The sequence below is a fragment of the Microtus oregoni genome, unplaced genomic scaffold (genome assembly GCF_018167655.1).
Source record: "Microtus oregoni isolate MIOR12 unplaced genomic scaffold, Mior012 000032F_ref0000030, whole genome shotgun sequence".
Classification (NCBI taxonomy): Eukaryota; Metazoa; Chordata; class Mammalia; order Rodentia; family Cricetidae; genus Microtus; species Microtus oregoni.
Genome location: NW_024543091.1, coordinates 6,887,158 through 6,913,568, shown reverse-complemented (window position 1 = coordinate 6,913,568; position 26,411 = coordinate 6,887,158). Strand labels below are relative to the sequence as shown.

The 26,411-nt window shown below is 40.0% G+C and overlaps 1 protein-coding gene across 1 annotated transcript in view; it reads right to left on the bottom strand.

The window, feature by feature from the left end:
- The window catches only part of Impg1 (interphotoreceptor matrix proteoglycan 1), a 135,594-nt gene that overhangs the window by 91,810 nt on the left and 17,373 nt on the right, over nucleotides 1–26,411 (bottom strand). The window contains exons 3-8 of the mRNA XM_041679368.1: nucleotides 23,285–23,515; nucleotides 14,979–15,145; nucleotides 14,690–14,718; nucleotides 12,233–12,297; nucleotides 4,078–4,181; nucleotides 1,160–1,312 (exon numbers count right to left, since the gene is read on the bottom strand). Coding sequence (XP_041535302.1) covers nucleotides 1,160–1,312; nucleotides 4,078–4,181; nucleotides 12,233–12,297; nucleotides 14,690–14,718; nucleotides 14,979–15,145; nucleotides 23,285–23,515 — 749 coding nt within the window. The remainder of the gene's footprint in view (nucleotides 1–1,159; nucleotides 1,313–4,077; nucleotides 4,182–12,232; nucleotides 12,298–14,689; nucleotides 14,719–14,978; nucleotides 15,146–23,284; nucleotides 23,516–26,411) is intronic.

Genomic DNA, 26,411 nt, shown 5'->3' with positions numbered 1-26,411 from the left:
GCCACTGGCAGTGGTATCAGGATTTAGTCCTACTGCTTGTACTGGCTTTTTTGGGAACCTATTCTCTTTAAACGGATATCTTGCTTAGCCGGACTTAGCAAGGAGGGCCTTGGACCTTCCCCAAAGCATTGTGCCTTACCCTCTCTATGGAGTGGATGGGGAGTGAGGTAGGGAGTAAGTGGAAGGAATGGAAAAAGGGGAGGTAGTGGGAACTTGAACTGGTATGTATAATGAAAAAAGATAGTTTGTTTTCTTTTAAAAAATATAAATAAAATAACATAAATAAAGAAGAAAGTTCTGTGCATCATTATGGATTTGGCGTCTTTGTAACAGACTCACTATACCAGGTGTACACTTTGTACCAGCCCTGGTCATGTCTGCAACCGTTTTTGTCTCCCCACCCCCTTTCCCATGCTGCTCCTAGCATTCATATGCTGCATTCAACAACATAGTTAGATTTATCCTGCAGAGAGTTAAAGACCATTTGAATTCCGCCAAAGACAAAGAGATAAGACAATGCTCAATGCCAGAAAAGTTATCTTAGATCAACTCCTGCTCTAGTAATTGATGAATAAACAGTATAATTATGTCTACTTAAGGTCAGATGTTTAAATTGCATCAAATTGCAAAGATAGCATTAGTGATGTGGTAGTAAATATAGATTTCTTTCAAATTGCAGGAGTGGAAATATTAATAGGAATATAACATTTTGAATTGAAAATTTACATAATTAGATTCTCTAGTTAGTGCATAGGTGATCATTTTATTTTAATCTTCTAAAATTTTAATCAGTTTTACTGATATATAATTGACATACAAAAAGACTAAAGCATTTAATATACACCTTGATGAATTTTTGGAAAAGTGTATACTTATGAGGCATTACCATAATGACAATTTACACATACAGAATATTTATGGATTTTAGTTAAATGAGTTAGAAGCTTACTAAAAATCAAAGATAATTTAAACATAAATAACGTTGACCTATGAAAAGCTGGTCTGGACAATTGCCCGAATATTTTAGAACTTAGTATGGTTAACAATGGATGCCTGGTCACAAAAAGTTGGAGCTAATAGCCAAAGGAGGCATAATATTCTGTTGACTCCCAGTCAGTGCCATGACTTGGGTGTGGGTATGCAGGCAGGGTCCACTCACCTGCAGTTGGGACTGTTTCGCCAGCTCCTGGTAGTACGGGGACCTAGAGTTGGTGAGCTCTGACTTGAACCTGTGGTTTGGCAGAGAGATGCTGAACTCCACCTTCTCTTCTGGTGAGATTTCAGACACATGAGTGGGTTCTGTTTTGCTTTTCTAGGTTAAAGAAAACAAAAACAAATACACAAAACCAAAAAGGCCTCTATTAAGGTAAACCACACACAATCCACTATATTACATAATATGTGTTGCTATTGCATCAAGACTTGGCCTGTGAAGGTCCAAGCAGTTTTGGACTAGAAATCCTATTAATAAAGAGTTGCTTCTGAATTTTTGTGACAGACAAAGAAAGACACTACGGGCGCTCCATTGGGTTGGTTCTTTATGCACTTATTTGAGGCAGTCTCACTCTGTAGTCCAGGCTGGATTTGAATTTCAGTCAGTCCTCAGATTTTATTGTTTTACTTATTTTGAGTCAGAGTCTCATTGTTGCCCAAGCTATTATTAAACTTGCTATATAGTTAAGTCTGGTCTTGAACCCTTGATCCTCCTGCCTCTGCCCTCCAGTGCTATCATTCAGCTTCAGCATATGTTCAAATAACACATGATAACTGTCTATACTTATAGAGTACAATGTGATGTCTTGATACATGTTTATAATCTGGAGAGGTTGTGCCAGGGTTGTTAATATATTCAGCACCTCAAATTTAAAAAAAAGCATCTTCTTGGGTGTATGTTGAAAACGTTAGAATCTTTTCTCCTAGCAACTTGGAGGTATATAACGTGTTTTCCCTTATCATTTCACATTCTGTTTAACAGCTCACTGATGATTCTTCAGGTTTTACTGGAATCCGTACCCTTTGGTTCAGTGTTCACATTCTCTCCTCCTCTGGACTCTGAGGGATTGCTCTATTGAGAGTCCACAAGTAAAAAAACCAGATTTAAAAAATATCCCTCACCTAGTGCCTTCAGAGACTCCCTATGAGTTGTGGTTAGAACCTAGACTCTTTTTCTGCACAATTAATGTTTCCCAGAGTCTTATTCATTTTCACTCTGCAGCACGGATTGCTGGATTAATAAAAGGCCACATTCTTCTGCTTTTCTCCTCCCGAAGAGTCGTCTTAAGATGCTTCCACCTCCATAGCAGTTCTCCCCACCCCTTTCCTCTCTCTCTGTCCCCCCCCCCCCACATTTTACTCATTCTACGTTTTGTCTGAAATCCTATTTCCCCTACCTGGAGTCTAGAAACCTTCGTCTCCCCTGAACTCCATGGCATTGATTGGCATTGCAGTTCCTGTTTGGTACCTGCTCATGTACTTGCCTCTTATCTCCTCTCTATCTGCAAGTCTTGTTGGTCCACACAATTCTCTGCCATACAACCACCCGCCCCAAAGCCAAAACAAGAAGCTGTTTATATATTAAACTTAAGAAGTATGCAAGTGTAAGGAATGTACCTCCTATAACCTGTCCTGGCTTATCATTTCGTCCCAGTCACCCTTAATCATAGCACTCAGAGTGTTCTGTCATACGTAATTGCATACATGTTCTTTGGTGCAGGATCTGTCTTGCTTATCTTGGGATATTTGATGTACATCCCTAGTCTTGGCAAATCATTGACTTGAGTAAAATATGCTGAGTGAAAGAAGGGAGCATAGATAAAAACGGTAGAGGCTGCTCATCAGGGGTATGGCAGATGTCAGATGAAATGTGTGGGGATATTTACACAGAGGGAGGTACCTACACCAGATATCGAAGGAAATGCGACACACACAATGCAAAGAAAGAGGAAACAAAGACTAGGCGTCCTACAAATTTTGTGCTAAATATTTTGGATGATAAAAAACTTTTTTTTTCCCAATAGCACTTTGCCTGTTGGTGGGGCAGAAGTTTCCAGAAAAGCACATTGTTTTTATTCACAGCAATAGTTCAGCTGTACCTACTGCCATCTTGCCTGAAGGACACATAGAATAGCCAGCAGGATGCTCATCAGGACTTCTCATGCAGGGCTGGTAAGATGGAGTTCTTTGCCCTCATTTTGTCTTGCACTTTGGAGAGAAATTGAAAGGATGGAGGCAGGGGAAAACATCTCTTAGATTCCAGGGGAGAGTAGGCGTGGCTGCAGCAACAGTCAGAGGATGGGGAGTTCTGGCTTGTTTTTCTCTGCACTGCCAAGTCCACTTCTCATGAGCAATGAGGGCAATGTTCTCTGCTTCGGCACTGTCTGGAGCTAGGCTTCTGGGAAGGATCAGTGCTTCTCTACTCTCACAGCTGTACCAGCCCATGCGGTGACTAGTGAATCTCTTAGCCTTAGGCCACTGTTTCTGTTTTCCCTTGTGTTGATGTGGAGGATTTGATACATTTGATGTACTTGTACTGTCCGTGTCAGACACTAATACTTGACTCTTGCTACCAACAAGGCTTATATTTTAGTGGAGTGTGAGTGATTGCGATTGATTGATTTTAATTCTTGGGAAGCACTATTATCTGTTTTGTACTGGGGAGAAGGGTTTTTGCTTGCCTCTTGTAATTCCCCCAATTTTTATCCTAATCCTCAACCTATTTATTCCCTCAGTCAGTAATAATAGTGAATACAATAAAGTCACTGAGATTGTAGAGTGATGGAAACACAGTATAAGAATGTTGAGTGTCTCATCCACCCAACCTTTCACCTTTCCCCAAGACTGGAAATACAACTAACTGTTAAGGGCTTGCTGTACAAGACTGAGGCTCTGGCTCCCAAAATCCATAAAAAAGTCAAAAGTGCATAGAAACCTGCCTATAATCCTAGCACACATGTACCCACATACATGTGAACATGCAGACACATATGTATACACATCACATACTCATAAATAGGAGAAAAAATAACAAAAAGAAAAGATCAGACACGCATTAAAAATTAGCAACTCAAAACTTCTTACTGTTGTGGGCTTCTGGATGTCTTTGAGAGTGTCATTGAGAATCTCGTTGAGATGTGTGTCATCAAGAGGGAGTGGGAAGGGCCCCCGCGACATGCTGGCAACATCTGTAGAAATTAGGAAGATTTCAGGCACAAAAATAAAACTAACAGAATTTAAATTAGAGCAAGGTCAAATTTCCACAATTCCATATGTCAGATAAATGCATTCTGAACTCACTTTTCAAAGATCCCATACATATGTCTTTGAACAAACTATGAGGTCATACTTTCAAGGTCCATTAAGTTATTCCTTCTGGGACCAAAATTTGGGGTTCCACTATATGTTGTACAGTTAAATGATTTATCTAATGAGACTTGATTAATGTTTCCCTTTGTGATTATTTAAAGGATGTTAAGACAAGTGTTTTTATAGAATCTGTTCTTTTGGACATTATCTGAGAACATTAACCAGGTCTTTAAAGTCTAGGTTGCTTTGGCAGTCAGTAAATTTTAATGCTTAAAAATTTAGATTATGGACTCCAAGAGATGAAAAAACAGTAAGATGCCATCAATCACCCTTTGAGTTTTCATTTCTTTCTTTCTTTTTTAGTTATTTATGTATGTGCGCTTTTGCTCCCAGAGGGCGGAGGAGGGCTTTGGCCCCTCTGGAGCTGGAGTTCCAGAGGGCTGTGGGTTACCATGTGAGTGTTATGAACCCAGGCTACTTCCTGTGTCAGAGCAGCATGCTCTCTCAACCACTGAGCTATCTCTCCAACCCCACAAGACACCCTGTAAAGCATCCCTTTTAAAACGACTATCAAAAATCATTTCAGACCCCTGGAAAAAATTAGAAACATTTAAAAGTACCAAGTAATGGGAGTCTAGGTTCTAATCAAAGAGTAAATCATTTTAACCTATGTGTATTATTATTTCTAATATAGATTATAATTATTTTTTAGAAATGTTCAAGGAAAATAGTGTTATGATTATTAGTTTATATTTAGTCAGAAATTGCTTTCCTTTATATTGGGCAAAAAACATAGTATGTATTGCTTTAGTTTTGAGCCTTAGGAAACAAGATATATCAATTTAAAAAATTTGTTCTTTCTTCATTCCCCCTTAAGAACTTTTAAAAGTATTCTTTAGCTCTGTGAGATTCTATGAGGTCCTTGCACTTAGTGTGGAATTGTGGGTCTTATTGAATTATTTGGAGAAATGACTTAAAGCTCACACACACCCACACATAAATTTGTTTTATTGTTTCATGTGTATGGGTGTTTTGCCTACATGTATGTCCTATGCATTCATGTGTGACTGGTGCCTGCAGAGGTCACAAGAGGGTAATGGACTCCCTGGGACTGGAGTTACAGATTGTTGCAGGCCACCATTATGTAATGTCAAATTATCTACATCTCCTTCCTTAAACATTTATCATTTCTTCGTGAGAATCAAAACCATTCATTTTAAATACACAGTAATTTATGATTAGTCATAGAGTAACCTTACTGTGGGACAGAGTTTGGAAAAGGTGATACTTTGGGGTAAAATTGTCCTTGTCATTTGGTTGATTAGGATCAGGAAGGATGGTATCTCTGATATCTTCCTTTATAGCTGTAGCTGAACAGCCTGCTGCCAGCCCTTGAGCTGGAGAAATTCTTCATGGAGCTGGCTTCCTTGGGCCGCCAGTCCTCAAAGCATGTCATGGAGACTTGTTATTAGTTATGAATGCTTAGCCTTAGTTTAGGCTTGTCCCACTAGCTTTTATAACTTACTTTAACCTGTTTCTTCTCTTCATCTACATTTTGCTTCAGGTTTTTTTTTTTCATTCTGCATATTCTACTTCTCCACTTCAAGTCTTTCTCTCTGGGACTGCCTGACTAGCTGGCCCTGGGCATGTCTCTCTCCCTCATTTTCTCCTCCTGGCCCTAGATTCCTCTTCCTCCTTGTTCTCTCTGCCTGCCAGCCTTGCCTATCCCTCTACTGCCTAGCTCTTGGCCATTCAGCTTTTTATTAGATAAGTCAGATGTCTAAGGCAGAAAGGTAAAACAGCAACACATCGTTACATAATTAAACAAAGGCAACATAAACAAATACTCATATTTACATAGCTAAAGTAAAGTAAAGTAATATTCCACGACACTCCACCCTGGGTGAACAATTCAAACTACCCAAACTTTATTATAACAAATTGGTTATACCTCGTTTTCATTCCAATAAAAATAGCTTAGCAATTAAACTAGATGAAAAATGTTCCTATTTGATTGTTCTAGTTTGTTGTCATGAAGAAAAAATATTGGGACCAATTATCAGGGTACAGTCTCATCTTTTAGTACATTTGAAGACTATCCTCTCTTGCTTCACACCTAAGGTGCCTGGTAATACTTCTCACCAAATCCTAACTTCTGTGGTAGGTTGGAACTGAAAATGAGAGAAAACATGATGTTTGTCTCTCTGAAACTATGTTAATTTGTCTGATAAAATTATCTCCAGTTGTATCCATTGTACTGCAAATGACCTAACTTCATTAATTTTTATGAATATTGGTCTTCTACTTCTCTTTTCCGGTTAATTCAGTTGTCATTCTTCTTAACAACTATTAATATATATTCAGTGAAATAATGGCCTCATAGGTCTACTCTGCTCAATGCAATTAACACACATATTACACACACAGATACACACTCACACACACATGTTATTTTTTAACAAAATCTCAATTGTTTGATTTTACCAATGAAGAGTTGGAATCCAGATGCTGGAGTGAAAACCTGCTAGCTCAGAGAGGCCGAGAATGCTCTCAGCTGATATTCCTCCTCTACAGATGTCCCCCAAAAAACTCATTTTCTCCTCTGCTGTTTCAAACAAAACCCGACAAACTGAATGTCCTTGCTTCTACTTCCTGTGCCGCTCTCTATCTGTCCTCCCGACTTCCTCTTACTCCGTATGTTTTTTTCCTGTCAACTGGTTGCTTGTTCTTCCTCATAACCTATGGTTGACTTTATTCAATCCTGTTTACACCATTCAAGCAGAATGCTCTTGGATAAAGGTGTGTGATAGGACTGAACCACACCACAGCTAGAAGCAGGTTTTTCCGGGAAAGAATGCAATCTTGGGGTTCACTGAGTGATCAAATATCCCACAAAACACACACACACGCGCGCGCGCGCACACACACACACACACACACACACACACACACACTGTAGTTTTTTTTAAAATCAATTTCTAGTTTTATTCATTGTAATTAGATAGCACAATTCTTTGTGTTTGTTTGAAGACTTGCTTTGGATCCTAAAGCGTCAGTTTTATAGAAAGCTTTGTGGCTGCTTATATGGCTTCTGTAGTGTTTGTTAAAATATCCTGTATATGATTATTATGTCCATTTGAAGTATATGATATTTTAATTATAATGTTGTTTTTTGAGTCGTTTGTCTAAATAACCCATTTCTGTATGAGAGCTGGATAGTGGAGTCACACACTGTAACTGTGTTGAGGCAATCTGCACCTTTATATCCAATGATGTTTGTTTTTTATAAAATTAGGTATCAGATGTTTTGAGTACATATGCTTGAGATCGTAATATCATTTTGATGATTTTTTTCTCAATCAGTGAGAAGTGACTTCTTTTATCTCTCCTGACTACTCTTGATGTCTATTTTGTTAGATATTTATATATTCACACGTTTGCTTTCTAGTTCCATTTGTTTCAAATATATTTTCCCATTCTTTCACCCTAAGTATGGTTTGTCATTGTGTTTATTACAGACAACAAATGAAGAGTCCTTGTTTTTAAATCCAGGTTGTTAGCATGTGTCTTTTGATTGCAGAATTGAAACTACTAACAGAAATATTATTGATATATGGATATTAATTCCTGTTATTCTGCTGTGTTTGTGATATGTGGAGCCTTCCCAGTCCTCCTTGGCTTATTACTATTACATGTGGTTTAGTTTTTCTATGGCCTCATAGGTCTACTCTGCTCAATGTGTAGTAGTTTTCGAGGGCTGGCTCATGTCCTTAGTTTCTTTAATTTGTGTTTATCATGGGATATTTTTAGTTTTTCCTTCAATTATGAAAAACAGTTTTGTTGGATATAGTAATGTGTATGGGCAGCTATTGTCTTTCAGGGCATGGAACACATCACTCCATGCCTTTGCTTTTAGAGTTTCTGCCACTTTCCTGGGTTTGCTTTTCTGTTTGACTGTTAATCCTCTCTCACACTTCTTTCTTTCTTTCTTTCTTTCTTTCTTTCTTTCTTTCTTTCTTCTGCAGACTTATTGTTTTAACTCTACTGTTGACATAGGCGGTTCTTTTCTGATCTTGTATCTGTCATTCTAATGCCTCCTGTGTCTGGATCATCATCTCTTTCCTTAGAGTTAGGCAATTTTCTGCTATAATTATAATCGGTTGTATTTCCTATCACCCCCCTCACACACACACACTACTTCTCTTGATTCTATGTTCATGATTCATAAATTTCATTTTTAATGGTGTCTCACATGTTTTATTTGTTCTCTTTCATGACAACATCTCACATTGTCTGAATGTTATAATTCATAACTATGCATTCAAGCTTTGATATTCTGCCCCCACTTGGTCAGTCTATTGGCAAGACTTTCCACTGAGGTTTTATTTGATCTTTTGAAAATTTTTATTTTCATAGTTTCAATTTGATTGTTTTTAAGCTTTCCTTTGAATTATCCACTCTTATTTTATTTTTAAAATTTTATATGTATTGGTGTTTGCCTGCATGGGCATCTGTGTGAAGGTGTTGGATCTCCTGGAACTAGAGATACAGACAGTTGTTGTAAGGAGACCGCTTATTAGTTCCCGGATGTTATATTAATTAAATCACCACTTGACCCACTAGCTCTAGCTTCTTATTGGCTAACTCTTACAATTTAATTTAACCCATTTCCATTAATCTGTGTATCACCACCAGGTCATGGCCTACCAGCAAAGTTTCAGCACATCTGTCTCTGGCAATGGCTCCATGGCTTTTTTTGACTCTGCCTTCTCTCTCCTAGCATTCAGCTTAGTTTTCCCCACCTAGCTCTGTTCCCCTATAACTCTGCTGTAGGTCCTAAGCAGTTTCTTTATTTCTCAATGGTAATCACAGCGTACAGAGGGATATTATAGTTGTGAGCTACCATGTGTATGCGGGAAATTGAACCCAGGTCCTCTGGAAGAGCAGTCACTGCTCTTAACCACTGAGCTGTCTCTCCAGCTCCAAATTCTCCATTATTTATTTATTTATTTATTTATGATTTCTGTCTCTTCCCCGCCACCGCCTCCTGTTTCCCTCCCCCAATCAAGTCCCTCTCCCTCGTCAACCCAAAGAGCAATCAGGGATCCCTGCCCTGTGGGACCCCAAGGACCACCCACCTCCATGCAGGTCTAGTAAGGTGAGCATCCAAACTGCCTAGGCTCCCACAAAGCCAGTACATGCAGTAGGATCAAAAACCCATTGCCATTGTTCTTGAGTTCTCAGTAGTCCTCATTGTCCGCTATGTTTGCGAGTCTGGTTTTATCCCAGGCTTTTTGAGGACACCATAGAGAAAATAAACGCACTGATCAAATTCTCCATTCTTATAACCATTCTTTGAATTCTTTTGTTGGGTTTCACCTAACTTACTTTTATTAGAATACATTACCATGGAATTGGAAATTTTTAGAGAAGACAGGGTGCCTTTATTTGACTTTAATTTTAATGGTCATGTTTCATATGTTTCTTCAGTGAAACACATGCATCTCTGATATTGGTCATTGGCTGGATATTTGGATTACTGATAGTCTTCAGTTGAAGTACTTGGAGTGTTCAACTGGGATTAGGTTGTAGTGGGGTTGAGGTATTAGTCCTCTTCATTGGCTATGTATAGTTTAATAGCTAAACCTCAGCCAGTGTACTCAAGTCACTGGGCACAAACTACAGCCATACTCTGAGGGTTAATTACTACTTACAGACTCACCCCAAACTAATGGATAAACTCACTTTCAAAACTAGCCCTTTTGGTTGTCCTCCTTTCCTCTATAGTAATGAAGTGGCTGTCAGTGAGGCCATAGTGAGGACTGAAGCTTCAGTGATGCCCATGTGGTTTCCACAGGAGTCTGAGTACTGCTGATTTCACCTGCAAATCCCGAGACTACCCCAGTCATAAAAAGTAGTTTCAATTTAGTCTTTATTTAATGAATTTAATTTTGCTATGAAGGTTCTTAGCAGATAAAACATCCTGTTTAAAAATCAGAAAAACAAAATTTAATGCTATTAATTTTATTGTTTTTTACTGTCTAAAAGAAAGTAGCATGAAGTGTCTTTTAACAAATGCTTCCTGTAAACAATACTTTTCCAAATACATCTTGATATTAGGAATCACAGGTCAAATTTCATCATTTATAAGAGGAATTAGCAACTGCACAACTTTCTGATTTTTTTTGTTAAAGAATATCTCACTATTTTTTTGTAAGTGAAACTGAACCAGCCTTTCTGCATTATTAGCTATGTAAGCCTAGAAATGGTAAATTATTTTGACTTAGAAGAAGTATAAAAATGAAATCCCAGAAACTCCTCTGAATGTCAGGAAATAAATATGTGAACTTGATTATCATTGTCTAAAAATCTGTTTTTTTAAATGCACAGTTTTAAAGGAACATCCTTCACCTGTCTTTTTTGAAAAAAAAAATCGAGACAAGATCTTATATAAACTGACTATAGCTTCAAACTTACTGTGTTGCCAAATACTCTGAACTTTTGACCCTCCTGCCTGCATTTTCTGAGCACTGGGATTATAGGCATATACTGCCCCATCCATGTAAGTCATGTTGTGGACTGAACCTGGAGATTTATGTATGCTAGGGAAGCTCTCTATTGAGCTCCATCCCCCAGCTCCAAAATTTGCTTTTTAGAAAACATTATTAACATTTTAAAAATCAAATCAAATGAGAAAAAAATACTGTCTAGAAGTTCAATAGTTTTATATACTTGAAAGTATGTATAAAATGGGACTAGAGAGATAGCAAGTGGTTAAGAGCATTTGATGCTCTTGTAGAGGACTTGTGTTTGGTTCCCGGCCCCCAAATGGAGGCTCACAACCATCTGTAACTCTAGTCCCAGGAGATCTAATACCTTATTTTAAGCTCTTAATGGCACTGTATACATGTGGTACTTGTACACACATGTAGGCAAAATATTCATGCACATAAAATAAAATAAACATTTTAAAAGGCATATGATATATATTTTATATTTGGTACACAGTATGGCCTCAAACTCCTGATCTTTTGGCCTCAATTTCCTGAGTAATGGGATTATAGGCATGTGCCATCCATCATCCTCACTAAAAGTATTATTAAATTATGAGGGAAAATGATAAGACTGACTTAATAAAATACATGAAATAGAAATTTCAAACATCTAGTAAACAGAAAATTAATATCTCTTTTTCTTGGAAACATTAAAATTCTATGTTCAGGGCTGTTGAAATGACTCTACAACTAAAGCTCCTTGCTGTACAGGTCTGATGACCTGTGTGTAATCCCTGGAGCCCACAACTAAAGCTCCTTGCTGTACAGGTCTGACGACCTGTGTGTGATCCCTGGAGCCCATGATAGAGAGAGGAGGGCACCCACTCCACAGTTACCCTCTGACCACCACATGTACATGCCTGCACTCAGACATACACACCAACACATTAATAAAATGCTAAAAACGTAAAGCTAAAACTTTATATTCAGTATTTGCAAATGTGCATTGAGACAGGTGTTGTCATTTTGACCAGTGACTTATTTAAATTATAATAACAGTTCAGGAAGACATTTGGGAAAAATTTATGAAAATAGAAATTCTGTATTATTTTTCCCCTTAGTGCAGAGATTGAACTCAGTGCCTCAAGCTAGGCAAACACTCTCCAGAGAGTGATGTCACTAGTACCAGAAACCAGTTTTCGATTTAGCAATGTCCATCGGGAAATTAGTGATTTGAAAGGTATTTAGGCTTAAATGTATTGACCAAACAGTATTTGTTATGTACATAGATATTCCACAAGGGAACCCAAACTTCTGGAAATGAGAAAGTTAACCATAAATTGTACCAGCTTTTGTCAAGGAGTGCTTTGTAAATACTTTCTTCATGATGCTTTGAATTAACAGTTGGGAGAACATGAAATGAGATCTAAGCTTACCTGTGGATAACAGAGGGGTTTTGGTAGGCTCTGACAGTGTCTCCTCTGGGGCTATTTCATCTTTTCTATTAGCACAAAAGAAAAGGAAGAAGAGGTAAAGAGTAATTAATGATAGGAATCCTATATTTGAGATTGTCCACAGTAGTTAGACTAAATATTAGAGAAAAAGCATATTTTAGTCTAGGTTTATCTATTTTTTACTACTGCAGTGATGCTTGAATATGTCTCTTTATATATACATCTATATCATTGTAGAAAAATTCAAACAACCTTTTGTAATGTTTATGCCTGACTCCTGGTCTTTCTCTCAGCCTCTTGGCTTTATGTGGTCTCAGGGGGCCATTTCTACAGTAAGCAAAACGGAACTTAATATGACTCCTACTTCCTATTGTCCCATTGCTCATACACTGATATAAAAGGCAATGGATGACATAACTGGACATCGGAATATTCTTTCCAAACCTCAGACTCCTGTGAGTATGCTTGCCCAACAAAGAATGGCTGGGCTTAAAGGAACGGGAGAGAATAGCACAGGATTGCTAAGTCTGTGTTCTTTTCGCAACAGTTGTGCACAGTGATAGCCAGCCAGAGAGTTAGGGGGTAAGACTTCAGATCCTTGGATGGCAATGTGGGAGAGTTTCTAGGGTCAGAGCCGTCTGCATATTCAGCACCAGCCCTTTCTTGATGGGAAACAGCAGAAAGGAATTGTGGGAGTGATAAGCTTTTGGCTCTAATGGAAAGATTTGTTTCTCTAAGACCTATGTTTTAGCATAATATATAATTTTCTGTGGATCATGTTGACAGAGATGTAAAGAAATGGCCAGTGTTCTGTTCTTAGAGTAATCTGGACTGGACAGAGACAATACCACCAGCTATACACCTCTGCCAGGTCAACAGTTTCCACAATGCTAGAAAGTGTAATGTTTCATATAGTATCAGCTCTTCTGTCATGCTCTCTGACCAATAGAAATAGATGTTTGAATGTGGGAGATGGGTTAGTGGGTAAACACTTGCCATGAGAGCATGAGATCTGCACTTGGACTCCCCCCATACTCGCCCAAGAATCCACATAAAATATGTATGCAGAGCTATGAGTCTGTAATCCCAGCACTGGGTGTTGGAGACAGGTGGATCTAGTGGGCTCACTAGCCTGACCACTTAGCAGAAAAGAGAACTCTATTTTCAGTGAGACCATGTTTAAAAAGTAAAGGAAAATAGAGAATGATGGTGGAAGACAATGACATTGACCTCTAGCCTCTAACATGTATAGTACAGGTAAGCACACCTGCCCACACATGCGCACATGCATACATTCACACACACATGCATGCACACATACACTCTCACACACACACATGCATATGTGCACACACACACATACACACACCATACACCATTCTGCTCTCTTCATTGGTTGGTCCTACCCAGAGACCAAGAGATGCCATGGATGCAGTCCTTACCATGCAGCTGCTTGTGTGCAGACTTGGGGTGGAGAGACAGAAATTGGGGTGTGCAGAAGGCAATGAGGGGCAAGGCAGGAATATATTGAGTGGAATCAAACAGGATTCAACGTACAAAAGAAATATTTCAGATTTATTAATCTAAACATAGTTATAAGAGGAAAAAAATTAGAGGTCAGAATATCTATTATCCCCCCCCCCCCAGAGTAAGCAGACAGCTTTGGAACTGGTTGGTGGCAAAGAGACAAGAAATAAAGTAACAAACGTGAAAGGCATTTCGAAGTATTTCCTGTAGCCTATATGCCGAAATGTGTATGATTTTAATATGTCATCAACTGGGTGTGAGTTGTGAGTCCTGAATTTGGCAACAGAATCTCTCTTCTTTAATCATTTTAGCTAATGCTCTCTCTCTCTCTTTCTCTCTCCTTCTCTCTCTTTCTCCTCTCTCTCTCTCTCTCTCTCTCTCTCCTTCTCTCTCTCTCTCTCTCTCTCTCTCTCTCTCTCTCTCTGTGTGTGTGTGTGTAGCTAAATTTTCTTATTTGATATTCAATTCTTGTTGAGGATGTAGCTCAGTGCTTCAGTGATTTAGTCTGAGAAATACTAACACTTTACAGAATACCAAACGAGAGTTCAAAATTCAGGTTGCTTACTGATCGTGTTACGTATTTTCCTGATGTAACTAACAGTGTGCTGTAAATTCTAAAAATTAAACTTTTAATTGCTGTAGATCTTTTAAGTGAAGATACACAGTAGATGTATATCACAGAGGGAGGAATTCCATTGTCCTACAAACATCTATTTCAGTCTGTCGGGTCTCTCCCCTTTCCCTGCGTGCGTGCATTTATCTTCAGTGCAGTATATGCAGACATTGTCTATCAGCACAGCCTAAACAGATCCTGGTGGCTGACAAATAATTAAGGCACAGTAGGTTCGTTGCACTCTATTATATGATCTTTTGAACGTCAAGAACATCCCGAACTCTATTTTGGGTACTTACCTCCCAGGGAAGCTTCTCTGTTTTATTCTCTGAAAAAAAAAAAAGAAAGATAAAAAGTAATTTTACCCAGAGATAATGCCAACTGAAGAGCTAAAGTCTATTTTCATTCCCTCTGACTTCACCTCCACTTCAACCTGCCTGTGCAATATTATTTTGCAGAAATAAAATTCCTACCTGTCTTATTAGCTTGCTCTAAGTATTTTGTCAAGTAACTTTCATGCCTTGGAGACCATTTCAAAGGGCCAGGGGCCGGAGGCCTGGCTACTGCTGCGGCATTGTGCAGGCTCACCTGCTGAAGTAAATCCAAGTGCTCCTGGGAAGTGCTGAAGTTTTTCCCAATGTCAAAGAGACAGAAGGTCTCCTTCTGGCAGATGTTGACCCACTCTCGATATTCCTCCATGTCTGGAATGCGATCCAGAAAGACCCGATAGGCTTCCCACACTATTTCTTGACACACTGTAATACACAGCAGTTAGGGGTACAGAATGGAGAGCCACTTTCCCACAAACGCACAGTCTCATAATACAGAAAGTGGTTTCAAGCTTACACTGGCACAGCAGTTTGTAGCTGTGATAGTCAGTGTTATTTGTCAACGGACAGGAGGGATTGTCTTGTTGACATCATATTGACCAATGGGCATATCTGTGGGGGGGTATTTTGATTATATAATTGAGGTAGGAACGACCCGCTCACCATTCAGTGACTGGGATCCAGTAAAAATGGAGAAGCTGAGTATAGTACTAGTGTGCACACATTAATTTATTGCTCTTTTCTTCTGAACATGGACATAATATTAACAGTTTTCTTAAGTCCTTTTCTGCGACCATAATTCTCAAATCCATCATCTCTGCCATGATAAACTATTACATAGAATTTAGCCATATAAACCCTTTATCCCTTGTTCTAATTTGTTTTTCATTGCTGTGGTAAAGATCATGACCAAGAGAAATGGGGAGGAAAAGATTTATTTGACTTATACATCCTGTTCACAGCCCATCACTGAGGGAAGCCAAGGGAGGAACTCAGTCAGGGCAGGAACCTAGAAGCAGGAATTGTACCGAGGCCATAGAAGAGTGCTTGCTTCCCCATGACTTGCTCATCGTACATTCTTATATAACCTAGGATGACCTACTCAAGGGTGGCACTGCCCACAGTGGGCTGAACCCTTCCACACCAATCATTACTCAAGAAAATGCCCCACAGACATGTCTACAGGCCAGTTTTTTAATGGAAGTATTTCTTAAGTACTCTCTTCCCGGATGACCCTAGTTTATATCACATTGATGAACAAACAAACAAACAAACAAAACCAAAACCAATGCATAACTTTAAATTGCCTTTATTTGGGTATTTTATCACAATGCCAGAGAAATAAACTCAGACAACAGACCATGGAAATTAAATCACCTAAACCATTTGAGCACCTATTATGTGCTTAGGGGAAGACAATGGGGAACAAGGTATGAATGGATGGCCCTCACATTCACATGGAAACCTGTACCAGGGAGGGCAGGTATCTTACCAAAGCATGAACATAAATTACACAGAGAAGAGATTCAAAGAGATATGCAAAGGAAATGTGGGTGTGTGGAGCAGGAAATGTGGCATTTCCTACTTCTTGAACAGACATTGGCCATGCTTGGCAGGCTCTACCACTGTACCCTACAACCTAATTCAGAGTTTGGTTTTCTGAAAACTTGCTGTCACCATTCAGCTTCCATCACCTCCCCACACAGTGCTGGTGATTGAACCCAGAGCTCACCAATGCCAGAGAAGTATTTAACCACTGAACCACACCCCCAGTGCTCCCCCACGCACCCCACTCTTAAGAACAGCTGGTTAATCTATTTGCTAAAAGAACTTGATGGCTCAATAATCAGAGGGTGTGGCAGAATCTACTGAACCACAGAATGTTCTGACTCTTATTTTAAGTATTAATATTTAATATTTAGCTCAACAAAAGCAGCATCCTTATTATTTAAGTTAATGATGGAAAACTTGAGATGTCCATTGAACAATGTGTTAAGGGTACATAGATGAGATGTTAGCATTGGAGGTTAATAAGATATATCGGCAGATTTTCACTGTCAGTAACATAATTGTTCATTAATTATTCATTAATTATTTACTTTCGTCTTAAAAATTGTGGAGAAGTTGACATCATCTGACTTTGTAAAGACTAATGATTCTAAGAGGAAGAAGATGAGAAAAAAACAGTTTGGAATCTTACCCCTGTGTATTACGTCCCACCTCCCAACTCACGCCATGACTGCATTTTTCTACACTTCCTGTTCTCAGAGGCAAAGAGGACTTCAGATCAATGGAAGCCCAGACCATTAGCCAGCAGCGTCTGACCAGAATCTTCAGGGTAGCCGATCTCTTCACAGGAAATCCCAGAGGCAGTAAGAGAGCAGTCTTGCTACTCAACACAGCTCACCTCTCACTCTGAGTGAAGCCACAGGAAAGCAGGGCAGGAGCCCCACATAGAAAATACGCTTTGCAATGTGACCTCTCTACTGCCTGCCAAGACCACAGTGGAGTCCTGACACCGCTGCTTGGAGCACACAGCAACCTTCATCTCCTCAGCACTCAAGGAAAAAATGCGCTAGGAAATTTGCAGATTTGTCCAAACCCTGATAGTTGGAGGTCCAGTCTGAGCAAACTGACTGCCCTTGCTGACCTCCTAGCCCTTATGCCCCATCTGTCTTTAGGGATGTGTCTGTCTGCTGAGGCCTTTCCCCGCAGGGTACCTGGTAGTTTAGTTCAAACCCTACCCAACCACCCTCAGAGATGCAATAATCCACAAAAGAAACTGTCACTGCCTTTGAGGCTTAGTATCAGTGCCTTTCATGGATAATACCCATAAACATCAGGGAAGCCATGATTCAAAAGTCCCTTCTCATGACCAGATAGGTACAGCCTTGGGCATGTTGCTTTTGGACACACACTGTTTTCATTTTATTTTAGTCTACTTTAAGGTTTGGACTAATTTTTTTCTGAGTTTATCTTATGAGCTATTCCATGTTGAGCCTAAACTCAAACTTGCAGGCTTCTTAGATGTGTATGTGTATGTATATTATATGTATGCATGTGTACAATGTATATATATATGTATATATATATGCATACATGCCTCTGTGTGTGCATTGTGTGTGTATATCCATTTTCCCGAGTGCTCTGCAGCCTCAAGACAGATCTCTGCAGGTAGTGCCCTGTCACACAGGGAGACTGAGGCTGAACTTTGTTTATGGAGTCTGTGTCATTCTTTTCCTCCCTCTTCCCTTGTTGAACGTTCCCCCATAGACATCAGTACCTGCTTTTCATAAAGACACTGAGAGAAGAATCATTTATTATTGAAGCCCAAGGAAGCTACTTAATGATTTATCTGCCAGGGGCATTGCAGTTTATAAGGACCTTCATATTAAGGATGAAACTCATGGTGTTTAATCATGATAATCATGATTATCAACTTGACAGGATTCAGTATCACCATGGAAACAAACCTGTAGGCATGTCTGTGAGCTTTTCTAAACTTGATTGAGGTAGAAGACTTTCGCTAAATGTGGGAAGCACCGTTTCCTTGGTTCAGGTCTCAGGCTGTGTGAAGGAGAAAGGGACCAAAGCACTCTATTTTCTCTGCTTTCCCAATGGGAGAGCAATGTTATCAGGCACCCCCTTCTTCCACTGCAGCATCCTCCCTGCAGGGATGGACTCTGTCTTCCAAGAGCGAACACATCCTTCCTGCTTTAAGTTGTCAGGGGTTTTATCACAGCCACAAAGAAAGCAACCAGTCAAAACTAGAGCTAATGAGTTTTCTTTCTGAGTGTGTGTGTGTGTGTGTATGTGTGTGTGTGTGTGTATGTGTGTGTATGTGTGTGTGTGTATGTGTGTGTGTGTATGTGTGTGTGTGTATGTGTGTGTATGTGTGTGTGTGTATGTGTGTGTGTATGTGTGTGTGTGTATGTGTGTGTATGTGTGTGTGTGTATGTGTGTGTATGTGTGTGTGTGTATGTGTGTGTGTATGTGTGTGTGTGTATGTGTGTGTGTGTATGTGTGTGTGTATGTGTGTGTGTATGTGTGTGTATGTGTGTGTGTATGTGTGTATGTATATGTGTGTGTGTGTATGTGTATGTGTGTGTGTGTGTATGTGTGTGTGTATGTGTGTGTATGTGTGTGTGTGTATGTGTGTGTATGTGTGTGTATGTGTGTGTGTATGTGTGTGTGTATGTGTGTGTGTATGTGTGTGTGTGTATGTGTGTATGTGTGTGTGTATGTGTGTGTATGTGTGTGTGTATGTGTGTGTGTATGTGTGTGTGTGTGTGTGTGTGTATGTGTGTGTGTATGTGTGTGTGTATGTGTGTGTATGTGTGTATGTGTTTGTGTATGTCTGTGTGTATGTGTGTATGTGTGTGTGTATGTGTGTGTATGTGTGTATGTGTGTGTGTATGTGTGTGTATGTGTGTATGTGTGTGTGTATGTGTGTGTATGTGTGTATGTGTGTGTGTATGTGTGTATGTGTGTGTGTGTATGTGTGTGTATGTGTGTGTATGTGTGTGTGTATGTGTGTGTGTATGTGTGTGTATGTGTGTGTGTGTATGTGTATGTGTGTGTGTATGTGTGTGTGTGGAGGTCAGAGGACAACTTGTGGTAGTCAGGTCTGTTTTCTCCTTTTACCATATTGGTTTTGGAAACGCGAATCACATCCTCAGGCTTAGTGGCAAGTCCTTTTGCCTGCTGAGCTATCTGGAAAACCCAAACTATGACTTGATGTTGGGACTGAATAAGAGCAAAGAGGGAAAAGAGAAGGAGAGCCTTGGGCTGCAGGGTGGTGGGGAAGGTGAGGGTCATCATCTTTGAGGGAGCATCCCTTGAGACTGCCAGAAACAAACTCTCCCTGTTTGCATCTGTGCTTCAGAAGGGGGTCTTAGTGATTCCACACAAAGCTCTCTATACTGCACTTGTGGTGCTCTAAGTATTGCAGGGGGGTGGGGAGCTCGCTATTTCTATTTGATGTCAGAATGGGGAGTTTTCTACCCCGAGTCTGCTGGAAGATGTCATCAGACCATTTTGTAAAGGCAGTGATGAGGACAGTAAGTGGGTCACTCCATCAAAGGAACATGGCTTTGTGGTTTCTTGTTTCTTTGTGAACCATTTTTTTAGACTTAAGAAACACACACTGATGAATAGTAAAATTTCATATCACCCAGAGGCAGCCATAAAGATAATGGACTGTCATTTGCTGTGGCGAGAAAAACAGTGTTTTGTTTTGTTCAGGGGAACAAGAATGAAAGAGGCAAACCTAATCAACAATAAAGAGCTACGCATTAAAATTCAGAATTCAAAGTTTGGGCATAGCAATAGTGTATTCCACAAATACCTCTGGTGAATTATATGTCAGTGTTGTGAAGAATTAGATTTTATACAAAAAGAGTAAGTAGTAATTGTGTGTGTGTGCCCGCACACACACACACACACACACACACACACACACACACACACACGAGCGAACTTGCAGGCATTGTTAGCTGATCAATGTGTAGGCACACCCAGTGTAAATAATACACACATCACTGTCTTTTCTTTGCATTGCTGATGAATGGGATGTTTGCTTCCCATATCCCTCAGCAGGCATTTTACTAGAAACTTTTGTGAAGAGAATGTGCTAGGATCTTAGAGCTCTCATGTCTATGATTTGGGCCTTTCTTTTAAGTACTTTCCATTTTCCCATGGCTAAGATGTCTGTCAGAAAGCAGATACCCTTTTACCCTCACACACAATTAGACATGTAGGAACAGAGGGCTTGCTATTTTTGAAGCCCTTAGTTAAAACCCAATAAGAACTCTTATGTTGGAGATGATGTGGTGGCAGGGGATCACTCCTCCACTGCTCATGGGAGTGCAAACGTGTACAGTCACTTTGGAAATCAGCATGAGGGGATTCAATCTACCTCAAGACCCAGAGATACTACTCCTGGGCATATACCCGAAGGATACTTAATCATACCACAAGGACACTAGCTCAACAACATGCATTGTAGTATTATTCGCAGTAGTCAGAGCCCGAAAAGAACCTAGCTGCCCCTCAACTGAAGAATGGATAAAGAAAATGTGGCACATTTACACAATGGAGTATTACTCAGATGTAAAAAGCAATGATGTCATGGAATTTGCAGGGGCATGGATGAAACAAAGAAAAAAAAACATCCTGAGTGAGGTGACCAAGACTCAGAAAGACACAGTATATACTAACTCATATAAGGATATTAGATGGAAAGCAAAGGGCAACCAGATTACAAGCTACAACTCCAGAGAAGCTAGGAAATAAGGAAAACCCTAAGAGGGAGACATGGGTGGCCCAGGGAAGGATAATTAGATGAGATCACCTGGGTAAATGGGGTGAGGAGGGAATCAGAGATGGAAACATGAGGAAACTGACTTGTCAAAGGGGAGAGGGATGGAGTGGGAGAGCAATGAAAGAGATAGAGAGAACTCCTATGAGACTAGGGAGAAACCTGGTGTGAGGGATTGTCCCAAGAATCCACAAGGATGACCCCAGCTAAGACTCCTAGCAATAGTCTAGAGGGAACCAGAAATGGCCTTCCCCTGTAATCAGATTGATGACTATCCCAATTATCAACATAGAACCTTCATTCAGCAACTGATGGAACCAAATGTAGAGATACACAACCAAGCCCCAGGCTGAGCTCTGGGAATTCAATTGAACAGAGGGAGAAGGGAATATATGAGCAAGGGAGGTCAAGATCATGATGGAGAGATCTACAGAGACAGCTGAACCAAGCTCATTGAAACTCATGAACTCTAGACCAACAGCTGCGCAACTTCCATGGGACCGAACTAGGCTCTCCATAGGTGGGAGACGATGGGAGACAGTGGTGAAGCTTGGACTATTTTTGAGGCACCTGCTAGTAGCACCAGGGTCTATTCCTGGTGCAAGAGCTAGCTTGTTGGAGCCCATTCCCTATGGTGGGATGCCATGCTCAGCCTTAATGCAGCTGGGAGAGGCTTGGTCCTGCCCCAACTTAATGGGTCAGATTTTGTTGACTTACTATTTGACTTTTTGACTTGCCATGGACTTTGTCGGGAGGAATGAGTGAGGGATGAACTGGGAGGAGGGGAGAAAGGGTCAGGAGGAGGAGTGGGGCGAGAACTGTGGTTGGAATGTAAAATAAAAATGAAATTAAAACAAAACTCAATAAGAACTCTTAGTCTGAATTGAGTCCCATTGCCCCCTACAGATGGGTGTAGACATCAAAGAGGTTCTCTGGATGTCAGGACTACAAATTTGTTCTCAACTGTCAGGAGACCCATCCCAACACAGGCTAGAACTGAACCAGTTGCTCCTGTAACTCAGCTTTCAACAGAGCAGGAAGATGCATGTTTTGGTATAGAAACTAAAACATCTGGGATTGTAAGGGTGGGAAAATGACAGTCCACTCAACTTTGACATGCAAGAACATCTTAGCCCAGAGAGACAAAATATTTGGCTCTTTTGTAGATACTTAGGGGACAGAACACCAACTAAAAATCTATTTTTTTTTTTATTTTAAAGGAGAAGCCCTGTGCCTTAGTTAGGATTTCTATTGCTCTGAACTGGTACCATGACCATGGCATCTTTTATAAAAGAAAAACATTTAATTGAGGTGGCTTACATTTGCAGAAGTTTTGTTCACTATCATCATGTCAGTGTGCAGGCAGACAAGGTGCTGGCTAAACCTTGAGAAGGCAACAAGAAGTGGTCTGAGACACTGGGCAGTATGTTGAGCCTGTATGAGACCTCAAAGCCTGCCTCCACAGTGACACACTTCCTCCAACAAGGCCTCACCTACTTCACAAGGTTACACCTCCTAATCGTGCCACTCCCTTCTGGGGCCATTTCCCTTCAAAGTACTACAGCATGTGATTTCTTAATCCATTTTAGGTAAATGAAATGAGCAGGACAGCTGCTGGCAGCTGTTTGTGGATTTAATTCCTTAATGATTTTCAAGAATTGCAATGCTCCCTGCTATGTTGTCTAAGTATAAAATACTATGGAAGCCATTTGTAATTTCGGTCCCCTCTGTGCCCCTGCTTCCAGGTTTCTAAACTTTCCGTGTATTTTCCTTCCTGAATCAACAATAAGTAAACAAACTTATTATTGAAAGAGAAAGGATATGGGCTATAATGTTCTTTTGAAGAAAAAAATCCTAAATCATAAATCAGCTTGCTCAGTTTCCTGAGATTGCAACTGTCATAGACATTTTACTTCTTAAGAACATTAAAACTCAAGAGTGGACTTTGGAAAAAGCAAAACATTTAAATCCTGTACAGCAAGGCTTTTTTTAAAAAAATGATTTTCCCAGGGCCCCAATAGTTTCATGTAGCATGATGAATTAATTACTTTAAATCTTAAGTGCCCAGAAACATCACAATTTTGTAGGTTTATGGCCCATTATTCTATCATGTTCACGGGCTGATGTCTACAGTTCTCGTGGAGGAATGAGAGACCTTGAATTGTTAGGGGCTGAAGCTATCTGTGGGTGAGAAGGAGAGAGGATAAACAGAACAAAGGGCTAATGGGTCTCATTGTTGTCCTTACCTCTCAGTCTATAATAAGCTTGGAGACTTGCTAAAATCTCTCTCAAGGATTCCTGTGGACAGATGTTAACAGCTGGGAAAAGCGCTGATCTTTTGGTTCGAAGCTTTGCCAAATTGAATATTTGTCTCATGGTTGATGCTTTGTGCAGTTTTGTTGTGCTTTCTATTGTTTCGATTCCTGGAGTTTTTTCTGTAATTTTAGCTTCAGAAATGTATATTTGCATGGACGTATCTGTAAGAGAAAAGTGGATTTCATGGTGAATATATATACTCAAGTGTACAGGCTCCATATGTGGATAGATGAATGAAATAAACAAAAGCCCTCTGGTTTATGGCATTTCTACTTGTACAGCTGACAACTTCAATACGTCAATGACAAGGCAGTTTCAGAAATAAGGGAACAGTCTAATGAGCTGGTCAAGTATATATGTATTTTTATTACCAACCTCTCGAATCACCTTGCCTTTAGGAAGTGACAAATATCAAAACCACTTCCTACACATCGCTCTGAAACTCACTCCCTACTCCGTGCTCAAGCCTCTCAAGGGACACTACTCAAGGCGGGGAATGGGAAAGCACTGTGGTACCCAGAGGTGTAGTCCTGATGAGGAAGTGGAGTGCTTCTGAAAACCTCAGAGAAAAACCCCAACAGCAAAGCCCGCCTGCCTTTAATGGGCAGCCCTAGGATTTCTGGAGGTCAGGGTTCAGAAGGTAGCGATCTGACTGAGGGCATGGGTGGTCTTTAACAGCATTCACACAGGAAGCTTGGCGTTTTATGAGTGGCAGAGGTGGGGGCGGTGAGCAGGGAGCAACATTCTTCCCCTTGTTCGTGCTGAAGATTAGCTTGTCTCTTAAGGCAGTCTGAGTTAGACAGTGTTTCTGGACCAAGACTAATAGTCATGGGATATGTTATTGGCCTGGGAATACCTGGATCAGCCAAGTATTTCTGAGCCTGCGTGGTGGAGTCAACCTGAGTCAAACTGGTGGCTTGGCTAAGTGGAAGATGATCAGTCAATACTGGGGCAAAGCTAAGCATTCTTCTCCATCTTGTCTATGTTAATATTATAGCTATTGCTTAAGCCACAACCCTTTGTCTGTGTTTCTTCTCCGATCAGTGCTGGGCAAGACCTCTGATACTAGGGAATTTGAACTCCAGTCTAAGGATTTTTTGTTGGGCAGGTCATACTGACACAACCTAAATGTTCCCTTTCTAAGGGTTTCAAATTGTTTAATAAAATGACAAAAGAAAGAATAAAAGGAATTGAAACATGAATGTTACATGTTTAAGTGAAGTAAAAACAAAACGACCAAAACGATCCCATAAGGGCTAACGAAGTTGCTCTCTAGTGAGGCAGCTAGTTCAAGTAAGACGATTCTCTTCATTGCCTCATAAGTGATAAGGTGAATATTGAGCTTGTGAAGATTATTTGGGTGTGCTTCCATAACTTTGATATTTTTCATTGATGTAAATATTTAGAAAATAGGTAAAAGTTTAATGCAAATCAGTTGATACCTGAAGATTAAAAAGGTAGCATATTTAATAAATGACTGGAAAAATAAATTTTGATATAAGGTTTCTAGTCCAAACTCCCTATGTAAGCAGGATGGCCTTGAAATTCTGATCCTCCTGCCTTAGCCTCCTGAGTGGAATGACTGGTGGAAGCTACTACACCCAGTTTTTATAAAAATGTGAATCAAACCCAGGGCGTTATTCATGCTAAAGCCATAACCCCAGAAGATTGGAACTTACTGTTATTGTAGTTTTAAAATATTTATTATTTTAATACCATGTGTATAAGTGTGTAGCCTGTATGTATATCTGTGTACTTCCTTCCTCCCTCCTTCCCTCCCTCCCTCCCTCTCTCTCTCTTTTCTTTGAGACAGAGTTTTTCTGTGTAGCCTTGGCTGTTCTGGAACTTGCTCTGTAGACCAGACTGGCCTCGACTAAGAGATCTGCCTGCCTCTGCTCCTGAGTTCTGGGATTAAAGATGTGCACCAACACTGCCTGTCACTAATGAGGTTTCTAATACCACATATACCTCTTCCTCTCTCTTCATGCTTTCTTTATTCTGTTTTTTTTTCAATTTTAGTACTGTGATGAAGTCATGAGTGTATTGTGCTGTTTGTACTTTGTTTGCTAATGCGACACCTCACAGTGATGCTGCAATCTGCATGATACAGCAGTTCTTTATATATGTGAGCAGTGGAGACAGGCTCAAAGACCACCAATGGATGCTTGAAACCTTTGATATAACCGTACCCTAACCACACTGCATCTTTTACATTTAAATCCACAAGAATCGCTTACATACAGTGACTCTAAGTTTTGTGTTGAGGTATGAGAGCAGAATCAGGGAAAATTTCTCTTTCTTTCATAGATCTACTCTTACTATATGTGGGTCTTAGCAATCTTATCACATGATTGCTTTTTTCTTTCCTTAGGTCAAGATGTTTTTGTTTGTCACTTAATGGAAGCACTTTCTGGATTTTCTCTACCATGTCTGAATTGCCGGTATTGGGCTTTATTAAGTGAAATAAGTGCTACTTGAGCAAGAACACTGGAATACTGCAACAGTCAAGAGTCACTGATTGAAGGGTAGGTACATATACAGTGTGGATTCTCTTGACGAACAGATGCCTGGCATCCTCAGCACAACAGAGCAGGATGGATGGAGTAAAGCTCTTTTGTGTGCACTTGTGTATCGAAACTTTGAAATTGTTTCCCATGTTATACATCTGCTCATTTAAACACAGTGGACTGGTTGGTAGGAAACTGAAATCTTAGAAAGCAAAACCATGGATAAGGGAGGACTGGAGCATATCGAGATACAATGTTGTAAAACACAGCTCCTGTGATCACTTCTAAGGGTTGGATATTAATATTAGTTGAGGGAAGAGCTAAGATTATCATGGAAAGATAGGTTCTGCTTGAGCTGGGAGATTCTCATGAAATGAATGAAAACGCTTGGGTGGGAAGGGAGAACAGCATGTCCACAGTCCTAGCAGACTAAGGAAAACCGTCAGCACAAAAGCTTCAGTTGTGGAGGGCTTTTCTTCTCTCTAGCTACTATGTTCTGTACTTGACCAGATTCTTCAAACCAATATGGCTATGGCATACTTGGAAGATT